Source organism: Heteronotia binoei, chromosome 5 (genome assembly GCF_032191835.1).
Source record: "Heteronotia binoei isolate CCM8104 ecotype False Entrance Well chromosome 5, APGP_CSIRO_Hbin_v1, whole genome shotgun sequence".
NCBI classification, from domain to species: domain Eukaryota; kingdom Metazoa; phylum Chordata; class Lepidosauria; order Squamata; family Gekkonidae; genus Heteronotia; species Heteronotia binoei.
The window spans coordinates 104,972,706-104,992,914 of record NC_083227.1 but is presented as its reverse complement, the minus strand read 5'-3'; the positions used below and the strand labels follow the sequence as shown (position 1 = coordinate 104,992,914).

General features: G+C 41.3%; 1 protein-coding gene across 1 annotated transcript in view; it reads left to right on the top strand.

Annotated features, from left to right (window-relative positions):
• SEMA3G (semaphorin 3G) overlaps positions 1–20,209 on the top strand; it is a 154,218-nt gene that overhangs the window by 61,049 nt on the left and 72,960 nt on the right. The window contains exons 2-3 of the mRNA XM_060239998.1: positions 9,323–9,483; positions 17,292–17,354. Of these exons, the coding sequence (XP_060095981.1) occupies positions 9,323–9,483; positions 17,292–17,354 (224 nt within the window). The remainder of the gene's footprint in view (positions 1–9,322; positions 9,484–17,291; positions 17,355–20,209) is intronic.

Genomic DNA, 20,209 nt, shown 5'->3' with positions numbered 1-20,209 from the left:
AGACTGACGAAAAGAGAGATCTTGGGGTCTTGGTAGATAACTCACTGAAAATGTCAAGACAGTGTGCAATTGCAATAAAAAAGGCCAACACCATGCTGGGAATTATTAGGAAGGGAATTGAAAACAAATCAGCCAGTATCATAATGCCCCTGTATAAAGTGATGGTGCGGTCTCATTTGGAATACTGTGTGCAATTCTGGTCACCACACCTCAAAAAGGATATTATAGCATTGGAAAAAGTCCAGAAAAGGGCAACTAGAATGATTATAGGGTTGGAACACTTTCCCTATGAAGAAAGGTTAAAATGCTTGGGGCTGTTTAGCTTGGAGAAACGTCAACTGCGGGGTGACATGATAGAGGTTTACAAGATAATGCATGGTATGGAGAAAGTAGAGAAAGAAGTACTTTTCTCCCTTTCTCACAATACAAGAACTCGTGGGCACTCGATGAAATTGCTGAGCAGTCAGGTTAAAGAGGATAAAAGGAAGTACTGTGGAACATGTGGAATTCACTGTCACAAAAGGTGGCAGCGGCTACAAGCATAGACAGCTTCAAGAGGGGGTTAGATAAAAATATGGAGCAGAGGTCCATCAGTGGCTATTAGCCACAGTGTGTGTGTATATATCTATATAATTTTTTTGGGGGGGCCACTGCGTGACACAGAGTGTTGGACTGGATGGGCCATTGGCCTGATCCAACATGACTTCTCTTACGTTCTTATGTTCTGTATATACTGATTGACCTGTTGAATTCTTGCCTGAATGGACCAAAATGTCCTTTATATTGCAAGTTCTTCTAAAACCAATGAATGGTGGAGCACCACATCTTGGGATTTCACTGACTAAATGCCAATATCTCATAGTGATATTCTGAATCTTATTAGATAGAGGCGTATAATCTAATCCACAAGATAGCCTTTTAGCTACTGATCTTTTTTTTCTGTTGGAATAATATATCCCTTGTGATACTGCCTGCCTTTCATCTGGCTGTTTTCACAACTTGATCAGGAAAACTTCTGTGTCTACAACTCACTGCCAACTCTTCACTATGCCTTCTATAATCTGAATACTCCGTGTTGTTCTGTCGGAATCTATGAAATTGACCGTATGGAAGGTTTTTACATAAATGCATCGGATGAAACGATTTAAAATGTAAGAACAATGTCCTATCAGTGGTCTTCCTATAATTACAAATCGCCAACTTACCAGTGTTTGCCTATACACTTCTGTGTCTAAAAATGCCACTCTCTCCTTATGATGTTGATTAGAAAATTTAATCTGCGGATGGATATTATTAATCCACTCTATGAAACCTGTTATATGGTCCTCCCCTCTCAGAATTAAAAAGATATAGTCAATGTATCTAACATAAAATAAGATGCAGTCAAAATAAGGGTTATTATTAACATTGTACAGCCATTTCTCTTCCAGATCCACCATAAAAAGATTAATGACGCTCGTTACAAAACTCAAGCCCTTTGCAACACCTCTAGTCTGTATAAAGAAATCATCCTGATATTTAAAGTAGTTCTTCTCTAATATAATCTCAACTAATTCTATGAGAAAATATGTAGGAGACAAAACAGCCCTCCTGTTCAAATGTTTTTCAACCACCCTGTGAGCATCTTCATGTGGTGTCCTAGTGTATAGGGAGGCTACATCCATGTTAACTAAAACCGCCTCTTCCGGTATCTGCATGCCTTTAACTAAACTAATGAAATGTTTTGTATCTTTAACAAATGATCTCAGTTTAACCACAAAAGGCTTGAGGAAGGAATCTACATACTTAGATAGCGGTTCCAAAACTGAATTAGAACCTGAAATAATCGGACGCCCCAAAGGGGGGAAGCCCAATTTATGTATTTTTGGCAGAATGTATACTACTGGGACTCAGGGATGTATATTCCTAAAATATCTGTACACATCCTGAGTTACAATGCCCATAGTCTCAGCCTTGTCCAGCACGATCTTGATTAATCTCATTATATGTTGAGTTGGATCACTAGCAGCCGGAGTGTAGCTATCCCTATCACTCAGCTGGTGGTCTACTTACTGGCAATAATCTTTTTGTTTAAAACTGCCACCACCCCGCCCTTATCTGCAGGCTTTATAATGATATTATTATCCTTCAAAAGATGCCACAGAGCCTCCGATTCCTCCTTAGTCATATTGCTCCAAATATAAGGAGAACCACTCTCAAGTATTTTTATATCCCGAAGGACTACTCTCTCAAAGGCAAGAATGTTGGGATCATACACATTCGGGTAAAAAGTAGATCGTGGCCGAAAACATTCCACCTCCTTTTCTGTATTATTGCCGAACAATTTTTTAAGTTTAATTTGTCTTACAAGTTTAAACATATCAATACGTGTCTTAAAGCTGTCATACCGCGGGGTGGGGATGAACCCCAAACCTAAATTCAAAACTTTACATTCAACGTCAGTTAATGTTCGATCTGAAAGATTATTAAACCTTCTGTCTCCCTTTCTTCTGGAAACCTTTCCTTTAAAAAGACGACAACGAAGAAGAAGAGAAGGACGAAGTGGACATAGCGGACATAGCAGACGCAGATGCGTCCCTAGGTCGTTTATCCCTCAGATTTTTATAGGGACCACCATCCTCCCCAGACATTGACCCAGAGTCTTTCCCATCTGAGGTTTTTCAATCTGAATAAGTACGTACTGGAGAAACCCAGGAAACCCTCTTACCATCCTTCTTATTTCCTTGTTTGGACCTTTCCTGAGCACACCAATTATACACCCATCCTTCTGCATAGTCTTTCACATCTCTATTCAGTTTTTTAATTTTTACATCCCACACCTTATTTTCAAAATCCTTCAAATTCTGTTCAAGATCCTTAATTTTTTTTATCAAATAGATCAGGAGTACCTGTCTCTTTAAGACTATTAGCAATTTTGTCTATCTCTGCTTTAATATTGGCCACTTCTTTCTTTGATTTCTCTATAATGGCCAATATTAAAACAACTGTAGATCTGATTAAATCAACTGTACATCAAACCATGTAGATCTGTCTTTCACAACTAAGTGATGGTCAAGGAGCTTGGTGTAAGATCCCAACATTTTAATTCACTCATTTTCATTAGGAGTTTTGCTTATCACTCAGACAGTATCACTTAGTTCAGCTTGGCAAAATTCCATGGAGTTCCTTCAGTGGAATTGACCAGTGAGATAGTAATAGAAGTAAGCCATTCAGTGGATTTAGAGACTGATATTGTCTGAAAATGTCTAAATGTACCTCCTTGAAGGAAATAAACCCAAATTCTACCTGTATAAAAATAGGAATCGTCATCTTTGATCCAATATGAGTGCTAAAGAATATCATCCACATACTTGAGCTCTGTAGATAAGGGACAGAGATTTGATGTGTGTATGTAAAAGGGGTGTGGGAGAGAATGCACTTCATATGTAGTTGATTATCCAATGATGTTAGGATTGATCCCTTCTCATTCCCTTTCCCAAATCCAGGAGGATTTCCAATGGCTGAGCATGCCAAGAGCTTCAGGGCAGCAGTTACACAGACAGTGGATAAAGAGCTCAGCAGTCAATTCATACTGCAATCTTATTATGTGAGACTGTGGAAGAAGCTGTTTCCTTAACTGAGATGCAACTTTATTTAAAGAGCTGTTCACAGTGATGGCCTAAGGGTGCTAAAGCAGTTCTGGCAGATGTTTCTCTTGGGAGATCTTTAGGCTTTTGAATTTTTCCTTTTCCTTGTTTCTTTTCTGAGGCACTTGCCTACCAAACTGCATTTTCTGTTTATACTCTAAGTTGAAGTAATCATTTGTTGAGTGCCTTGCTTATGGAGATAGCTGAAGATGGAGAACATGGAGAAAACATGGTCTACTAATTCTTTAGTGCTTTGCTCTCTGAAGCTGCATTGGACAGCACCTACATTTTAAATTTGAAGTAGCATAAAAGTTAAGGGATAAAACCTTTACCTCATCTCCTTGTGGTCCTGATCAGAATGGCTTTAAGGTCAGTGTTCTGAGGCTATGTTCAGGTGGCTCTGGATAAACAAGTTGAAACTCAGTGCACACAAATTGGAGCTAACGCTGGTAAAGAACGCGGAGTTGTTGTGGGGTTGACCTGCCATTGTTGGGATCCAACTTTGGGTGTTCCTGAGCCTAGCGCTGATGGAGAAGAGGTTAAAATTGTTGCTGGGAGTGCCTGTTTTTCAGTTACATCTTGCACATAGAGAGTTTGCCTATGTTCTCACAATCTGTCAGACTGTTATAATTCACCCTACTTAGGACTCAGTCAAGGAAGCCCTGCTCTCTGTTTGCAAGACTTGACTAAATTTGTTAATGACAGAACATTTTGGAAGTCGTTAATTCATAGGATCCCCATATATATGGAAGCGACTTGATGGTATTTAGCACACACAAACACTTTGGTCTTCTTATGAAGATGACCTGGAAACTCTAGTTGGTATAAAATGCAACAGTCAGGTTAGTGTCTGCTATTAGCCTCCAGGAAATACAATGATCCTTTTCAAACTGCTGTTGTATTCCGTTATAGTAACTGTTTGCTAATAGATTTTTTTTTATCATTTCAGACAGACCCGTTTTAGTAACTGGCTACTAGTGGAATTTATTTACCTGTTCATACAAACTCACTTGCATCAAGTTAGTGAAGTGTGGTTGAGCTGCTTTTGAGGGAAACTGCTTTTTACCATTTTCAACACCTTCATTGCGCTTCTGAATTGCTGTGGTGTGCTATTTAAAATGTCCATAGTGCTTCCTACAGTGCTGCTTTCCCCCTGCCCTTTTTCACCATGATAGTCCTCGGACATTTTTTAAACATTCTAAGGTGAGTGGTATAGTGGTTTAGTGCTATAGCACTCACCTTAGAATGTTAAAAAAAAAAAAAAAGTCCGAGGAAGATCACATGGCAAAAAAGGGGGGGGCAGGAAGTGGCACTGTTTGAAATTACCATAGCACTTCAGAGACAAATCATTACTGGAAGGAAATTCACTGTATGAAACTCCCATCCCGGTATTGTTTTATTTGAAATCGAACCAACAACGAAGAACATCTGGTTTAGAATGGTAATGTGAAAAGGTCCAAATCTGTGTTTCAGCATCTAAACTGCTTATCTGTCTGCTTCTAGGCCTAATTCAGAGTACTGCTTGTTACTTTTAAAAGACCTCACAACCTGGGGCTCACGTTTAAGGGATCATTTCTCCTGTGTGTCAACTCCATTCATCAAATGACTGGTTCCCTTTTGAGATTTTCTGCGTCAGTTTGGACAAAAGCATTTTCAGTCCAATGCTTTGAAATGGCCTGTCTGGAGAGGTGCACAGGACAACATCATCGGCCATTTTTCTGAGGGCTTGCAAGACCAGTATCAGAGAGCCCTCTTGGGAAGCTGATAAAAGATTAATTTCATTGACGTAGGGTTACAATTAGTAGCAGAGGCTGCTCACACTATTTTGTGTTGAAAAAGATTATATTTTAGTACATTTCTTGCAAATCTGGTGTTGCTATATAAGCTACCTCAAATCCTTGGGGAGAGGCTGTAGATAAAATAGAGCATTTCAATTTGTAATCTGCATTTTGTATTTTAATTGTGTTGCACTGCCATGTGGTCATGTTTGTAAGCACTTTTGGTCCAGATATGGATGGCAGGACATAAATATTTTAAATATTAAAAATTGTTCACACCTGTATCTGTAGTGATGTTTTTTCATGAGACTCATTGGTGTAGATTTTCTCTTTGTAATTTGGCAGTACAATCTTAAAAACACTTTCCTGGGAATAAGCCTCATTGAATAGATCGAAGTACGATGCTGAGAAGGCCTGCTCAGGATTTCTATCCCAATTACTTTTTTTAAATACTATCTCCCTAGTTAAGTGCCCTTGCTCAAATCTTGTACTTTTAAGGTGTTATTTTCAGAAATAATCATGTAAATCACTTGAAATGCTAATATGAACTCTTTTAATTTTGTTTCACTAATTTGGCAATTTTAGATACTTGTGTCCACTTTTTGGCATTTAGATGCAAAGAATTCTAGAATATAGGAGCAGCAGAAACAGAATGGTAAGAATCTGTTGTTCTTCAGATAGGCAGTTCATTTCTACAATTTCTTTTCCCACAAGGCCCCAACACTGCTTGTTTCCCTTTCCCTATTGCACCGTGCTTCACACTCTGAGCCTTCAAAAGCTACCCCCAGCTTTCAGCAGCCTCTGATAATTCCCTGTCCCTGACAGTCTAAGGATAGAATGGAGATAATCCCTGTCACACTGATAGACTTTAAAATAGATCATTTATCTTTACCCTTTTTATCAGCAATAAATAGCCCTCCTGTCTTCACTCCTAGATAATGACAGCTCCTTCAAAGTCATTCAGATACAGTGCTGAGTGTTCCAACCTGCAGAAACTGCTTGGTGACCTGCACCACCTTTTTGGGTGTAAAAAGATAAGCTTTGCAGGCTCAGAGATTAATTCCCAATGGATTATAGCTAATAGCCAATCCAAGCCAGTGCTGTACTTATTCCGAAATCCATTTGCTTTGTTATGATTCCAGGTAAGATGGAAATTTGAGCTGATGTTCAGGACTATTTTCTGCTATATCTAGGATTGCCCAGAAACCTGGTGAAAAATGTTCTTTTCTTTTAATAGAGGCTTAATGTGTGCAAATGAGGGAATATCACTATTGGGATATTTGGTTAATATAGCAGAGTTTGCCTAGTCATAGAACTGTGATACTGAATGCAGTACATAAATCTCCCAAGAAGTATATTGCAAAAAAAAGGGATAACTAACATTATTCAAGTAGATCCACTTCACATTCAGGTTGCAGTCAAAAGGAGAGGGAAGCCTAATCTAAAGAGTACTTTCCCTATTGCAAATAGCCAGCTAATCTGACACCATGTGTATGAGAATATGGGGGCATTGGATCTACAGAAGAGACCTGTAGAGACATGTGTCTCCGTGGAAGACCATGTGCAGACAGATGAGAGGACAAAGGGAGAGAGGAGGGTTCAGAGGGCAGCTGCCAGGTTAAGACAAAGAGAAGCATCCCTGAAGGAAATAAATCTATGTAACATCCCTCCCCCCACCCCAGTGCCCAAGCATGCTCACTTCAACCGTCACCTGCTAAATAACATTCCCACTAAGCCTCTATTAAAGGGAGAGGATGCTTTTTCTTCAGGCTGCTGGCAACCAGTTTCTTTGACACTCCCTCCCACATTTAATCAAGAAAATGAACAATTTTGCTCTAGAACAGCCTGACAGGTGTATCAGAAACCTCTGTCCTCTGACCCATTCGCTGTACTCTCCACTAGATTAGAATTGAAAAGTGCATGGAGTTGATAAGACAGTTGCGTTTATCCAGATATTTTTAAAATCCAGATATTTTTAAAATTCTCGTTATTCTTATATGTCTTCCTCTTCCCCCAGTGCAGTGGCAATATTTATTTATTTATATGTATCTGTCCCTTCTTCCATCATAGAAGTCAAGGTGGCATAAATAGGGTTCCAAGGATGTCTCCTATCAGATACTGACCAGACCCATTTAGCTTCAGCAAGGCTTCTACATTGTGTGTATTTTGCCCATATCTGGGACAAACTATTGCTTCTTATGGACATGTAATGGGTAGGAGTTAATTGCTATTAAGCAGAAGGAGCAGTCTGTTTAAGAAGATATATTGGATTTATTTATTTCTTCCTACCCCCATTAGAAGGTCATGAGTTTTAAATTTGATTAATGTTCCTGTGTTGAAGGATTTGTGGCATACATTGTTCTGAGTGGCAAAGATGGATCTGTGGTGGGAAAGATTTGTACAGTCTTTTAGCAGAGGGCTACATATGGTATGATCTGATTAAGTTATTTTATAAGAATGGACTTAGACACACACACATGCACACACATTCCTAGCAATGTTTGCTCTGTCATTAGTGTCCACTATGGGGTTCACTATCTAGGAACTGTGATCACTGATGTATTCCTCATAATTTGCATTTGTTTGGCTGGATTTTGAGCAGAAAGAAAGCAACATCCTTGCCTCAGAGATCCAGCATATCACATGCAGTGTACGTGGTGCATGGTATTTTTTTCAGATATTTCTGTGCAGCAATGGCCCCAAATCCTGTAACAGCTGAAATACAGATTATAAATGTATAGTGGGCAAAATCCCACACTGAAACCTCTTTGAAAAAATAGTGGGAACTTTTAGTCAGTGCTCACTCTTATTTTTCTGTAGGAGTTAGGCTAAATTCACATGTCACTTAAAAAGATTTTAATCTCTTGTCTTTGGTGTACAGTGTGCCTGTGAAAAATAGAAAGTTGTAAATACATGGGTGCTCGCATTTAACCCCCGCCCCCCAGTGAAGGCGGGGATCCCCTGCTGACAAGCCCCACCTCCATGCTGATATCAACTAGCTGGCAATGGGGGGAACTTACCCTGAAAAAGAGGGAGGTCATTCTGATATGCAGTGACTTATCTATGTCACTGCCATGTGACTCAGAAGTGAAGTCTGGGACATCAGGGCAATGCTCTGGTATTTGGGCAAAAGCTCTATGGTAGAAGCCAAATTTACCACAGAGTTTTTCCCCAAATACCAGAGAATCGTCCTAACATCCTAGATCTGAGGGTGTCACTTCCAGATCATAGTGGTCAGTGACATAGACACGTTGCTGTATGTTGGGCAGGTCTTCTTGCTGTTCCTGGTAAGCCCCCCACAACCAGCTGCCAGGAGGGACCTGGCAGCCCTATTGTATTAGCTTTCAAAATTGATTGATGAAGGTGTAGGAAAGTTTATTTACTTTCTAACATTGCAGTTTACAATGCATGTCTAATTTCAGTTGTGAACAACTTTTGTTGAGCTAGGTTCTACCTGTCTGTTGGAGGGAGAGTTCCAGGGTCCATTCTGAGATATTCTGGCATGTCACCCAGAGGTGATGTTATCACATCACTGATGTGGTGGTGGGGGGAGATGCTCTGGTTTTTGGGCAATACTGTATGGTTTGAATCCAATTTTACCATAGAGTTTTGCCCATCACTGTTGGTGATGTGATGACATCACTTCCAGCTGATGTTGTTACATTGTGTTCAGGGAGATTTGAAGGTGGGGTTCCTCCATCAGCCAGCTAGCTAGTGGCAGAAAGGGGACCGCAAAAGTGGGGGAAACCCCGCCTGAGTCATGGGCCTGGCAATCCTATGTTGAGCTGGGCATAAGGAACATACTCCAAGTGAACAGGGACATGTTGCATGCCGGTTTATCATGGAGACATGTAGTTTAAGTTTCTTTAATGTCAGCAACAGTTTTCTATTGCCTTTTGATTTCTTTCTTCCTTTTAGATCTTTTGACCACTAACCGCTCAGTCCTGTTCCTTGGCCACCGGGGAATTTTAGACTTTCGGTCTTTGTACCTGGATGAATACCGTGATCGCCTGTTCATTGGAGGAAAAGATACGCTATACTCTCTTCGGCTGGATCAAACTAATATGGATGCCAAGGAGGTAATATCACAGAACACATGCATATGCTAATACATGTGGTCCTATTTATCCCAATACTTATTCTTTCTCTAGCACTTTTCAGTAATTTTTTACAACAATTTAATATAGGTTAGTGTTACATGCAGGAACTTCTTTGCATATTAGACCACACACCGTGATGTAGCCAATCCTCCAAGAGCTCACAGGGCCTACTGTAAGCTCAAGGAGGACTGGCTACATCAGGGGTGTGTGGCCTAATATGCAGAGGAGTTCCTGCTACAAAAAAAGCCCTGATTACATATACCAAGCATTCATCCCAGTGAATTTGCAGGAAGGGTGAAATTGAGCTGAAGGACTTCCAACTCGTGTGTGTCTGCTCCAGGGAGATCCAAAACTCTCACCTGGAGGCCAGCTGGGTGCAAGTATGCTCTGGCTGTTATCATTCCCTGTGCCTAAGAAATCGAGAGTTGGTTAAGCCACCTATTCTCTTCCTCTCTTGCCACAAGCTCATACCAAGAGGGGTCTTCTCTCTGTTCCATGACACCCCAACATTTTTTGTCTACTTGTGGGTCTTGCGATAATCTTCTTTGGCCAGAATTCTCCCCACTGCCTTTATACTTAATGCACTTCTCTGTGCCCCTTAGGTGATCTTTTTGGCATCCCCCAAGTGACTGCCGATTGCCTGAACTCAGGTCAGGCTGGGAGTAGTGCAGGTGTCTCAGTGCTTGGTTGGCTTTTTTGCCAGTAAGCAGGCTTCCCCTGGCTTTCCCCCATTGGGGAGGATACCCGGTGGCTGCCCCTCCCCCAGGATAAGTCCCACTTTGGCGTTTGGTGGTGGTCTGGTTGGTGCATTTGGCAGGAGTCCCCAGTGTGGGTTTGGAGCATCTTCATCTTTGCATTTCTGCAGCTGACTGTTGGAGTCTGGCCCCATCTTGGGAGCCGGACATTGTGTAATTGCACTGTATTATGTATTCGTCCACAAGATAGACACATAGTAGTTGTGGATGACAGTTGTGAACTTGAATCATGGAAGGCATGTTCTGGTTGGGAAATAAGTGAATTTGGAATACTGATGGTTTGGGACTGGGATGGCATAAAGAAAACCCTGGCTCTCAGATTTCATGTAAGACAAAAGATGTATCGTGCATACAGATCACTGATGAAAATCCCTGGCAGCTGCACTGGTTTTGAGCAGCTGCATGAATATAGGCTGTACAGAGTATGTAGCTATATTATGTGCAACATTATGCCTCTTGAGTGGGATACCAGTATGGCTTAGCATTCTTTGGTGACCTGTGTAGATACCATAGCACTGAAATTATCCTTCAGAAGAGTTATTTTTCCAAAGAAACTTTTGATGAACAGAAGCAGCTCTTTCTTACTTTCTGCATTATGTCATGTCCTACCTTAGACGGCTTTTTCTTTTTTAAAAAATAGTTTTCCATTTCTGTAATCCTAGACCTACTGCATTGTTTTATTGGATGTCTTATAGTGTCTGATCATATTTGAGCCTCATTAAGAAAGGAGGGCTATAAATAAAGTAAATTAAATTTTAAAAGAAGGACTTTTGTAAAGCTAGGCTTTATGAAGTTTTAGAGCCCAGGGCAGGGAACTAATTAACTAGAAGCCAGAAATCTGATACCAGCCAAGATTGAAAGGGAAAAGGGTGAGACTCATATAAGGAGGCTTCCAGCTCAAAGGAAATTATATTGGAATTAAATATAATTGGAAAATTGGAAGCATGGGAAGTCTGGACAAGTTATGAAAAATTACTATAGTTTATCGTTTATCATATCATTTATGTTCCAAACCCCAACAAAATTGTGACAAGAATCAAGGTATTTGACAGGTTAGATTTTTCTTAGGGTGTGAGTGCTATAAAATAACTGTGGGATAAGGTAATTTACACCCTGATTTTAAAAGTCCAGTATGCTACAATGTTCTGCAAAGCTTCTTTCTTCTCCATGCTTGCATGGACTCTTGTCTTTTTGGTCCCACCGGCCACCTTATGCAAAACTTCCATGCCTTTCTGCATCTTCTCTTTTACCCTCTTGGAAGCAAAATGAATACTGTACATCTTTGCAAATTAACTTTTGTAAGAGGTGAGGGTGTGTGCTTGTTTTGTTTGCCATGAATACAAATTATGGATCTATCATAAGTGGCTGAATTCAAGGATTAGCCAAGAAGGCCTCCTTTCAGAGCTTTTTGCTTTATTATGCCATATATGGTTTTAATTAGTAAATTGCATATACTGTTGGAAAATGTTTTATATTGTAATTGTAAGTTTTACATGTTGTGAGCCACCCTGAGCCTGCTTCAGCAGGGAGGGTGGGATATAAATAAAATATTATTATTATTATTATTATTATTATTATTATTATTATTATTATTATTATTATTATTATTATTATTATTATTATTATTATTATATATTGCTCCTTAAGTTCTAGCAACTGTTCCTTATTGGAATTACTGGCATTGTAGCTGGCTTGGGGTGGGTGTTGAAAACAGCAGAAGCTTGGGTAAGTGAGGGCCATATGTCTTGCAATCTCTTGTATAAACTGTGAATAAAATTATCAGAGATCTGGCACCTCCATCAGTGCTTATATAAAACGATAGCTGTTCTCTCTTTTTATTTATGATTCAGTTATCCATGTGCTGTTTTTATCATTTTACCTTCAATTGTTGCAACATCCTATGTGACATACAGTCTTCTTTGTACTTCCTGTGCCTCTTGTGCAGGTTGAGTTAGCCATGAGAGTGAAGGCTACCATGTTTTGCAGCTGAGGTGTAACTAATGGAGTGTGTAGAAGTGGCTGCTTCCCAGGAGAGGAACTAAGCAACCTTAATTCCTTTCTAGAGCTTCCTACACACTCATACCAGCTTGCCTTCACTTTTGTTTCTTTCTCCTGTGGGCTACTCTGAGGAGCATTGCTAGCTACCTTTTTTCCTGTTGCTTTCCAATAAGAGAATGAGGGATGTTGCTAAGGAAATTGTATAGGGAGGCAGTTGAGTGACTGACATGTATTTACTTATTAGGAATAGTAGACATTTGACATCAGCAATTTAGTTGTGCCTTTAGCCCAGTGTTTTCAGCTGTATTGTTAGAACCAATAAATATCAACTACATTATCACTTCAATGGCTACTAAGCTAAAAGGCCTGGAGGCTTTTCCCATTTTAGTTTCCTAGAGCCTCCCTTTACCTCATAGAGATAGCACTGAAGATGGGGGTGACCAAAGTTCAAATCCCCCTTCTTCTATGAAGTTTACTTAGGGTTGAGCTAGGCTGTAGTGGGAGACCTCCCAGCAAGCTGTTTTTTTGCCTGGTGGTGCCTGAAGTACCAGTGGGAAGAAAAGGAAAAGAATGGGGGCATGTGCTGGTATCATGGGGGCATGTGCTTGTAAAAACTGGAAGTGACATCATTGCTGCTCTAGAATTTGCCAGAACTGTAGTTTTTCTATATATATATTTTTAAAAATTCTAGAACAGGAGTGTCAAACTCATTTGTTATGAGGGCCGAATCTGACATAAATGAGACCTTGTCGGGCTGGGCCATGTTGGGTCGGGCCATGTGTGTACCTATTGAAGATTAAGTAGCAGAGATATAAACTTTATAAAGAACACAGACAAACACAATTATATATTTTAAAAAACAATTAAAACATTAGCACTTGGTGTAAAATGTGCTTTCTTTGTATCTCTCCCCTGGGATCCAGGGTAATGGGCAAAGGAAGCTCTGGCTCTTTCCTTCCTTCCCCAGAGGACCAGGAGCAGGAGGAGCCTCAGCCAATAGAAGGAAGAGAGGTTTGGCTCAGTAGTTCTGCTGTGAGATTGAGAGAGCCTGACAAAGCAAGCTCTCCCTCCCCCTCTTCCTCCTCAAGGGAGGAGCCTCAGCCAATGGAGAAAACAGAGCTTTTGCTCTGTAGCTCCTGTGCGATTGAGCAAGGCTTGCAAAGCAAGCTGTTATGCAGAAGGAAGCAAGGCAGAGGGAGGAGGAAGCAGATGACAGCTAGTTGCTTGGGGGCCTGATAGGAGTCCTCTGGGGACCTGATTTGGCCCCCGGGCTGCATGTTTGACACCCCTGTTCTAGAATGTCCCATGACATCACTTGCAGTTTTTACCAGAAGTGATGTCAGTGTGCCAGTGTGATCATGGCATTGCAGTCCCACCCCATGGTTGCTCCTGGAGACTGGCAACACTAAATTTACTACCTGACATGTAAGACAAACTTTATTAACCAGTCTTTGGCTTGAATAACCAGTTGCTGGGGTTATTAATGAGGAGCCAAGTTTTAGGGCCAGTTTAGGGTTCATTGTTCCCTGGAAGGTCAGATACTGAAGCTGAAGCTCAAATACTTTGGCCACCAAATGAGAAGGGAGCACTCACTGGAGAAGCCCTTGATGCTGGGAAAGATTGACAGTAAAAGAAGAAGAAGAGGATGGCAAAGGATGAGATGGTTAGACAGTGTTATCAATGCAACAAACATGAATTTGAGCAAAATTAGAAGGATGGTTGAAGATAGAAGGACCTGGCGTGATGTAGTCCATAGGGTCATGAAGAGCTGGACTCAACTGGGCAACTGAACAACAACAAAGTGTTCATTGTTTGTTCCTTATTTACAAGGACATTAATTCAGAAAACTGCATCTCAGTGAAGCATAATGGATGCCTCTTTTTTGAAACACTAGAACTTAGAGTGTCTTTTATTGTAGGAATATTTACATCACATCTTTAAATTCATATACCAAAACAAATGGAGCAAACAACCATTACAGGCAACTGATAAGGTTTGTTTTATCCTTTGCACAAATATTCCATAACAAACATTAAGAACATATTGGGATGATGAATAAGCAACTGAATACTAAGTCTCAAGCCAATTGTTTTACTTGCTCAGTACTGGCAGTAACAAAAAAGAAATCTTGCAACACCTTCAGGATTAACATATTTATTGTAGCAAAAGCTTTCATGTACTAGAGCACACTTTGTCAGATGCATGAAGTGCTATCTTTATAATTTGGCAAATCTATAGATAGAAAGAATAATTGTATACAATCTCACCTTTCATTTTTCTCACATTATATGTATGATAAAGAGGAAATAAAAGTAACATAATGAGAACAAGCGGCTATGGCTTAGGCCTTATGGTGCTGTTCTGTTGGAACTGCTGTTGCTAGGGTTGCCAGATTGGGAAATTCCTGGAGATTTGGGGCAAAACATGTGGAGAGTGAGGTCTAGGGAGGGGAAGAACATCAGCAGGTTATAATGCCATAGAATCCACCCTCCATAGCTACTATTTTTTCCAGGAGAACTTATCTCTGTAGTCTGAAGATCAGTTATACTTCTGGGAGAGCTCCAAGCCCTACCTGGAGGTTGGCAATTGTTTATCTGATATTTTGTGGGTGCAATCAGACAAGCTGTTTGATCCGTTGTTGCTTATCTCCACTGGATTTAAATTGGTCAATCAGGCACCAATATCTGTATCCAGGGCTTTTTTTTATAGCAGGAACTCCTTTGCATATTAGGCCATACACCCCTGATGTAGCCAGTCCTCAAAGAGCTTACAGGGTTCTTAGTACAGGGCCTGCTATAGGCTCCAGAAGGATTGGTTATATCAGGGGATGTGGCCTAAAATGCAAAGGAGTTCCTGCTACAAAAAAAGCGCTATCTGTATCACATTCTGTAGTTGTCAGTCTCCTGTGCTCACCCCTGGCATTCCTGCAGAAACAATGGAGAAAGTCTGGTATTTACTGAACCTACTGCATTCACCATGCATATCTAGATGTTTGATTGCTCTCTTGTACAGTCAAGCCATTTGGGAAGTTAGCGATGTGTGCATAAGCGGTTACTCGTCCAAGGGTTGTTAATTACTGCTCATGTAGAATTTGCAAGAGAAGCGACAGCAGCAAACTAGGAAAGTTTGCTTGGTCTTTGACAGAGGTGAGGAGAGCAAGACACCATGAGAGGCAGGCAAAGCATGCCTCCTTGCTTTGCAATTTTCCAGAGCAGAGAAGAGCCCCCTTTCCACCTAGGATAATTCATAAGTGAGGAAGCACCACATCCAGCTCAGGCATCACCGGGGGCGGGAGGAGCCTTTAAGTGCAGGCAAGATAGACACCTATTGACAACAGAGATAGCACCCTTCATCTCCAGCTCCTTGTGTCTCTCATTCTCTTCCTGCATGAGAATGAAAATGCTTTGCTGGAAGAAAGCTGTGTGTCTGGCTGGGGTGATCCTCGGTGGCAAGGATAGGATGTCTGATTGAACCACTCCGGAACACACCTCCAAATAAAATTAGAAACGCAGCCGCAACATGATGAGTATGCTGTCTGACTGCAGCCTATTACTTTCTTTTTCTTTTTCTTTTTCTTTCTTTAAATAACATTAGCCTCTTGTCATTATAATATACGTGCCTTGGCTTCCTATAATTCATGTTTATTGCGTTTGAACACCCATCTAAAAGAACACAGAAGTCACAAGGTGAAGGGAAAATATTACAATGCCTTACCCTTTTCCTATGTACTCTTCAGTGGTCTCTCTTCCTTTGAGAAAACACCTATATGTTGTGATTTTGCTGTTTTTGGATGGCCGCCCGGACTTTGCCCCTGAAGAACTGGGTGAGGTATTGCAGGCTGTGGCTGGTTGGTTGCATCAGAGCCAGCGGAAACTGAATCCATCAAAGACAAAAGTCCTGTGTCTGGGTCAGAAGGGGGGTGGGATCAGGCTCCCACCCTTCGATGGCACCCAATTGATGCCATCAACAGAGGTGAAGAGCCTGGCGGTGTTCCTGGATGCCTCTCTATCTATGGAGGCACAGGTCACCGCCACTGCAAGGGCTGCCTTTTTCCATCTGAGGTGGGCTCAGCAGTTGGTCCCTACCTTACCTCCCATGATCTAGCCACAGTGATTCATGCAATGGTCACCTCCAGATTAGACTGTTGTAACTCTCTCTACATGGGGCTTCCCTTGACCCTGTTCTGGAAACTCCAGCGGGTGCAGAATGCAGCAGCCCAGTTGTTGACATCAAGGCCTTTGCGGGCACGGATGCATCTGGTGGTGCACAAACTGCACTGGCTACAAGTACTGGATCCGGTTCAAGGTGTTGGTCCTTACTTTTAAGGCCCTTTATGGCCAGGGGCCTGCATATCTTCAGGACTGCCTCTCCCCATATGAACCCCCCCACCTCCAGGCTCTGAGGTCTGCTGCTCAACATCTCCTCATAGTCCCTTGTCCTAAGGACACCAGGCTGGCTTCAAGGAGGGCCAGAGGCTTTTTGGTCCGGGCCCCTGCCTGGTGGAATGAGCTCCCACTGGAGATCCGGGCCCTGTGGGACTTACCAAGGTTTTGCAAGGCCTGTAAGATGAAGCTCTTCCACCAAGCTTTTAATTAATCCAGCGGGTGTCCTTGAAAGTCATCACTTCCCCCAGCATTTCACCATTATAGTGTTATGCTGTGCTGTTAGCCATCAGCCGCATACTGTTTACCACCTATGTCTGTAAGATTGTTTACTGTGCTGCTCCTATTTTGTAATGTTTGTTTTTATGATATTATTTCAACTCTCTTGTTTTATTGTTTATTGCCCTGAGCTGGCTTGTGCAACAGGGCTGGATATAAATCTAAAAATTAAATTGAATTAAATTGTGGCAAAACCTGTAATCAAATAAATGCTACTAAGTGCTGCATCTGGAGGGAAATAGAGGTGAAATAGAAGCGAAATACAGAGGTATGTGTTGGCTTGTGCTGTGAAGAAGCAGAAGAAGAAAGCCCTTGCTTTCCCAGTCCCAGGATTTTCTTCTTAATCTGCGGACACATGTTTCTCTCCTTACAGATTTACTGGCCATCTCTCCCTGGACAGAAAGAAGAATGTTTTCGGAAAGGGAAAGACCCTGTGGTAAGTTACCAAATGCTTGTAAAATATCCTGATGGATTTGCTGTGTCTTTTAACTCTACTTTAATGACATATTTTAAAAATTAATTTACATTTACAGTAACCAGAAAAGTAGCTGAATTCCCCCTTTGGCATTGTCTTCAGGAATTCTTAGCACAGGGATGTCAAATTTACGGCCCATGGCCCACAATTGCCCAAAGCTTTAATCAGTCCCACAGCTCTTTTCTCCCCCTTCCTCCCCCTCCTATCCTCACCCTTTGAAACTCCAAGTCTGCTGAAGTTCCCAGCTCCTTCTGCCTTGTCTGTGCCTGCTTTAGCAGGAAGCTCTTCTGGACTTGTAAAGCTGCAAAGAAAATGTGGAATGAATTTTCCATTAAGGTCTCTGTGCCCAGATAGACTACTCTGGGAATAGTCTATCTGGGCCCACAGACTGTAATGGAAAATTCATTCCGCATTTTCATTGCAACTTTGTCTGTGGTGCAATGTATTCCATTGGAATGAAGATCAAGTAGCTTCACTTTCCAGCATTTGGCCAGTTGCAGCTGTTGCTTGCTGGAGTCTCCTTGCAAATAAACGGTTGATGCTTTGAGCCAGCTTGTCTCTGATTAATGGACCTGAGAACAGGAGTCTAGTGAGTACTCTAACTTGGGAACCCACAATCAGAGGGGAATATTACACTGGAGAGCCATTGCCAATCTAAGTAGATTAGCGGTGTGGGGAGGGGGGAGAAGCTTGCAATGCCCAGCCATTTTATGTTTTCCTAGGCTCAGAGCATTTTATATTTTTAGTTTATATTTTTAGGTTTCTGCTGTGATCCTTGTGCCTTTTCTTGATGTTTTATTTTAAAAATTGCATTGCCAAATCCCACTATTCTCCCACCTTTCCATTTTAAACAACATATCGCAATAGTTTTAAGCATGTTTGTATTTTAATTAAAAATAGCTTTATTTGTGTTGGTCTGCATCCTTTATAAAGTTTTTATCTCCACTATCTGGCATTACATTTTATGGCACGCGTGGCCCAGCCCCACAAAGTCCTATCCATCCTTCATAACAAATAAGTTGGCACCCCTGTTTAGCATCTTGCATATCTTTAGTTCCTGGGACTTTGTAAGGAATATATATATGTAAAAAATCAGTATGTTTGAATCACTATATTTTGAATGCATGTGGGGGCCAATCACCTGTGACAGTATATTCAGTAGATGTAATGTGAGATGTATGCAGTAGATGTATTGTGTAGATGTGAAAAAGAGTGGTGCTTTTGGGGAAGGAACAGCAGTCATAGCTGGAGTCATACAGATTACCTTGCAAGGACCAGGCATCAGGTCAGTTTGGTGTAGTGGTTAAGTGCACAGACTCTTAGCTGGGCGAACCGGGTTTGATTCCCCACTCCTCCACTTGCACCTGCTGGAATGGCCTTGGGTCAGCCATACCTCTGGCAGAGGTTGTCCTTGAAAGGGTGGCTGCTGTTAGAGCCTTCTCAGCCTCACCCACCTCACAGGGTGTCTGTTGTGGGGGAGGAAGATAAAGGAGATTGTGAGCCGCTCTGAGATTTGGAGTGGAGGGCGGGATATAAATCCAATATCATCTTCTTCTCATCAAAAGTGTGAGTACTATATTGGGATGCATGATATAAAGAAGGGAGAGCATTGGTACAATTTTGTTCCTGGGTACTATTATCATTTATTAAGCTATAAATATGTGAAGGGTGACTAGCAGTTAAATACCTAGGATTCTTGGATCATGAACATGAGGCATATTTAAGTAAACTATCTACTTTGCACATTTTTAATAACATACTCATAAAAATGCTATGGTTATAGTTAGCAGTATCCTAAGAAGAAAAAGGAAAGTGGAAATTCACTAACTAAGAAGGGTATAATTATTTAGTATTACCCTGTAATTATATAATAAAGATACGGTTGCCAGGTCTCCTTACCTTTCTGGTGGAGCCTTTGGGGTGGGCGGGGACCCAAATGACATTTTGGACCACTTCCAGTGAAACAAGAAGTGAAAGGCATTTCATGGCCAGTTTTGCTCCCTCCACTTCTAATCAGGAGGACAGGAGCAAAACTGATCACTGAAGGCTTGCAGCCATTTGTGTGGTCCTTTTTGCTTCTCAAATGGCTGCTCCATGGCAGAACTTCCAGGTTTTCAGGCCACTTTCAGTTTTACTGGAAGTGGCCTAAAACCCCTCATTTTGGGGTGGGATTATCTCCTGCTGGCCAGATGGGACTGGGGGGCTGGGATCCCTAAACAAAGACAAGATTTAGACTATAGTAAAACACACTACAAGTAAAACACACTGCCCTTAAATTCATGAAAAATGTGACTACTTGTCTTCTAACCAGAGCACACCAATATGAACATATAACACATGTTCTAAAACAGCTTCATTTGTTGCCTATTTGTTTCCAAGCTCAATTTAGAGTGCTGGTTATTTTAGCCTTTAAAACTCTTAATGACCTGGGATCTGTATATCTGAAGGAGTGTCCCTCTTGGTAACATCCTACTTGGCTCTTTCCAGTAGTTCTTGCTTGCTGTTCCATTTCACCAGGCCTTTTCAGTCATAACTCCACTTATCTAGAACAGTCTTCCAAAGGAGATGAGAAAGATGCCTTGTTTGAGTTTCAGACTGTGCATTTCAGTTTCAGAGGGGATTTGTTGAAGTTATATGAATCTGAAATCAGGACTAGTTGTATGGAAGACAGCCCGGAAAGTGCTGCTGGTCCAGAATTCAGCAGACTGATTATTGTCAGAGGCTAGTCAGTGGGAAAATATCTTACCCACTTTGAAGGTGCTGTTTTTGACCTTTAGAGCCCTTCATGCCCCACATATCTGAAGGGTTGTATCCTC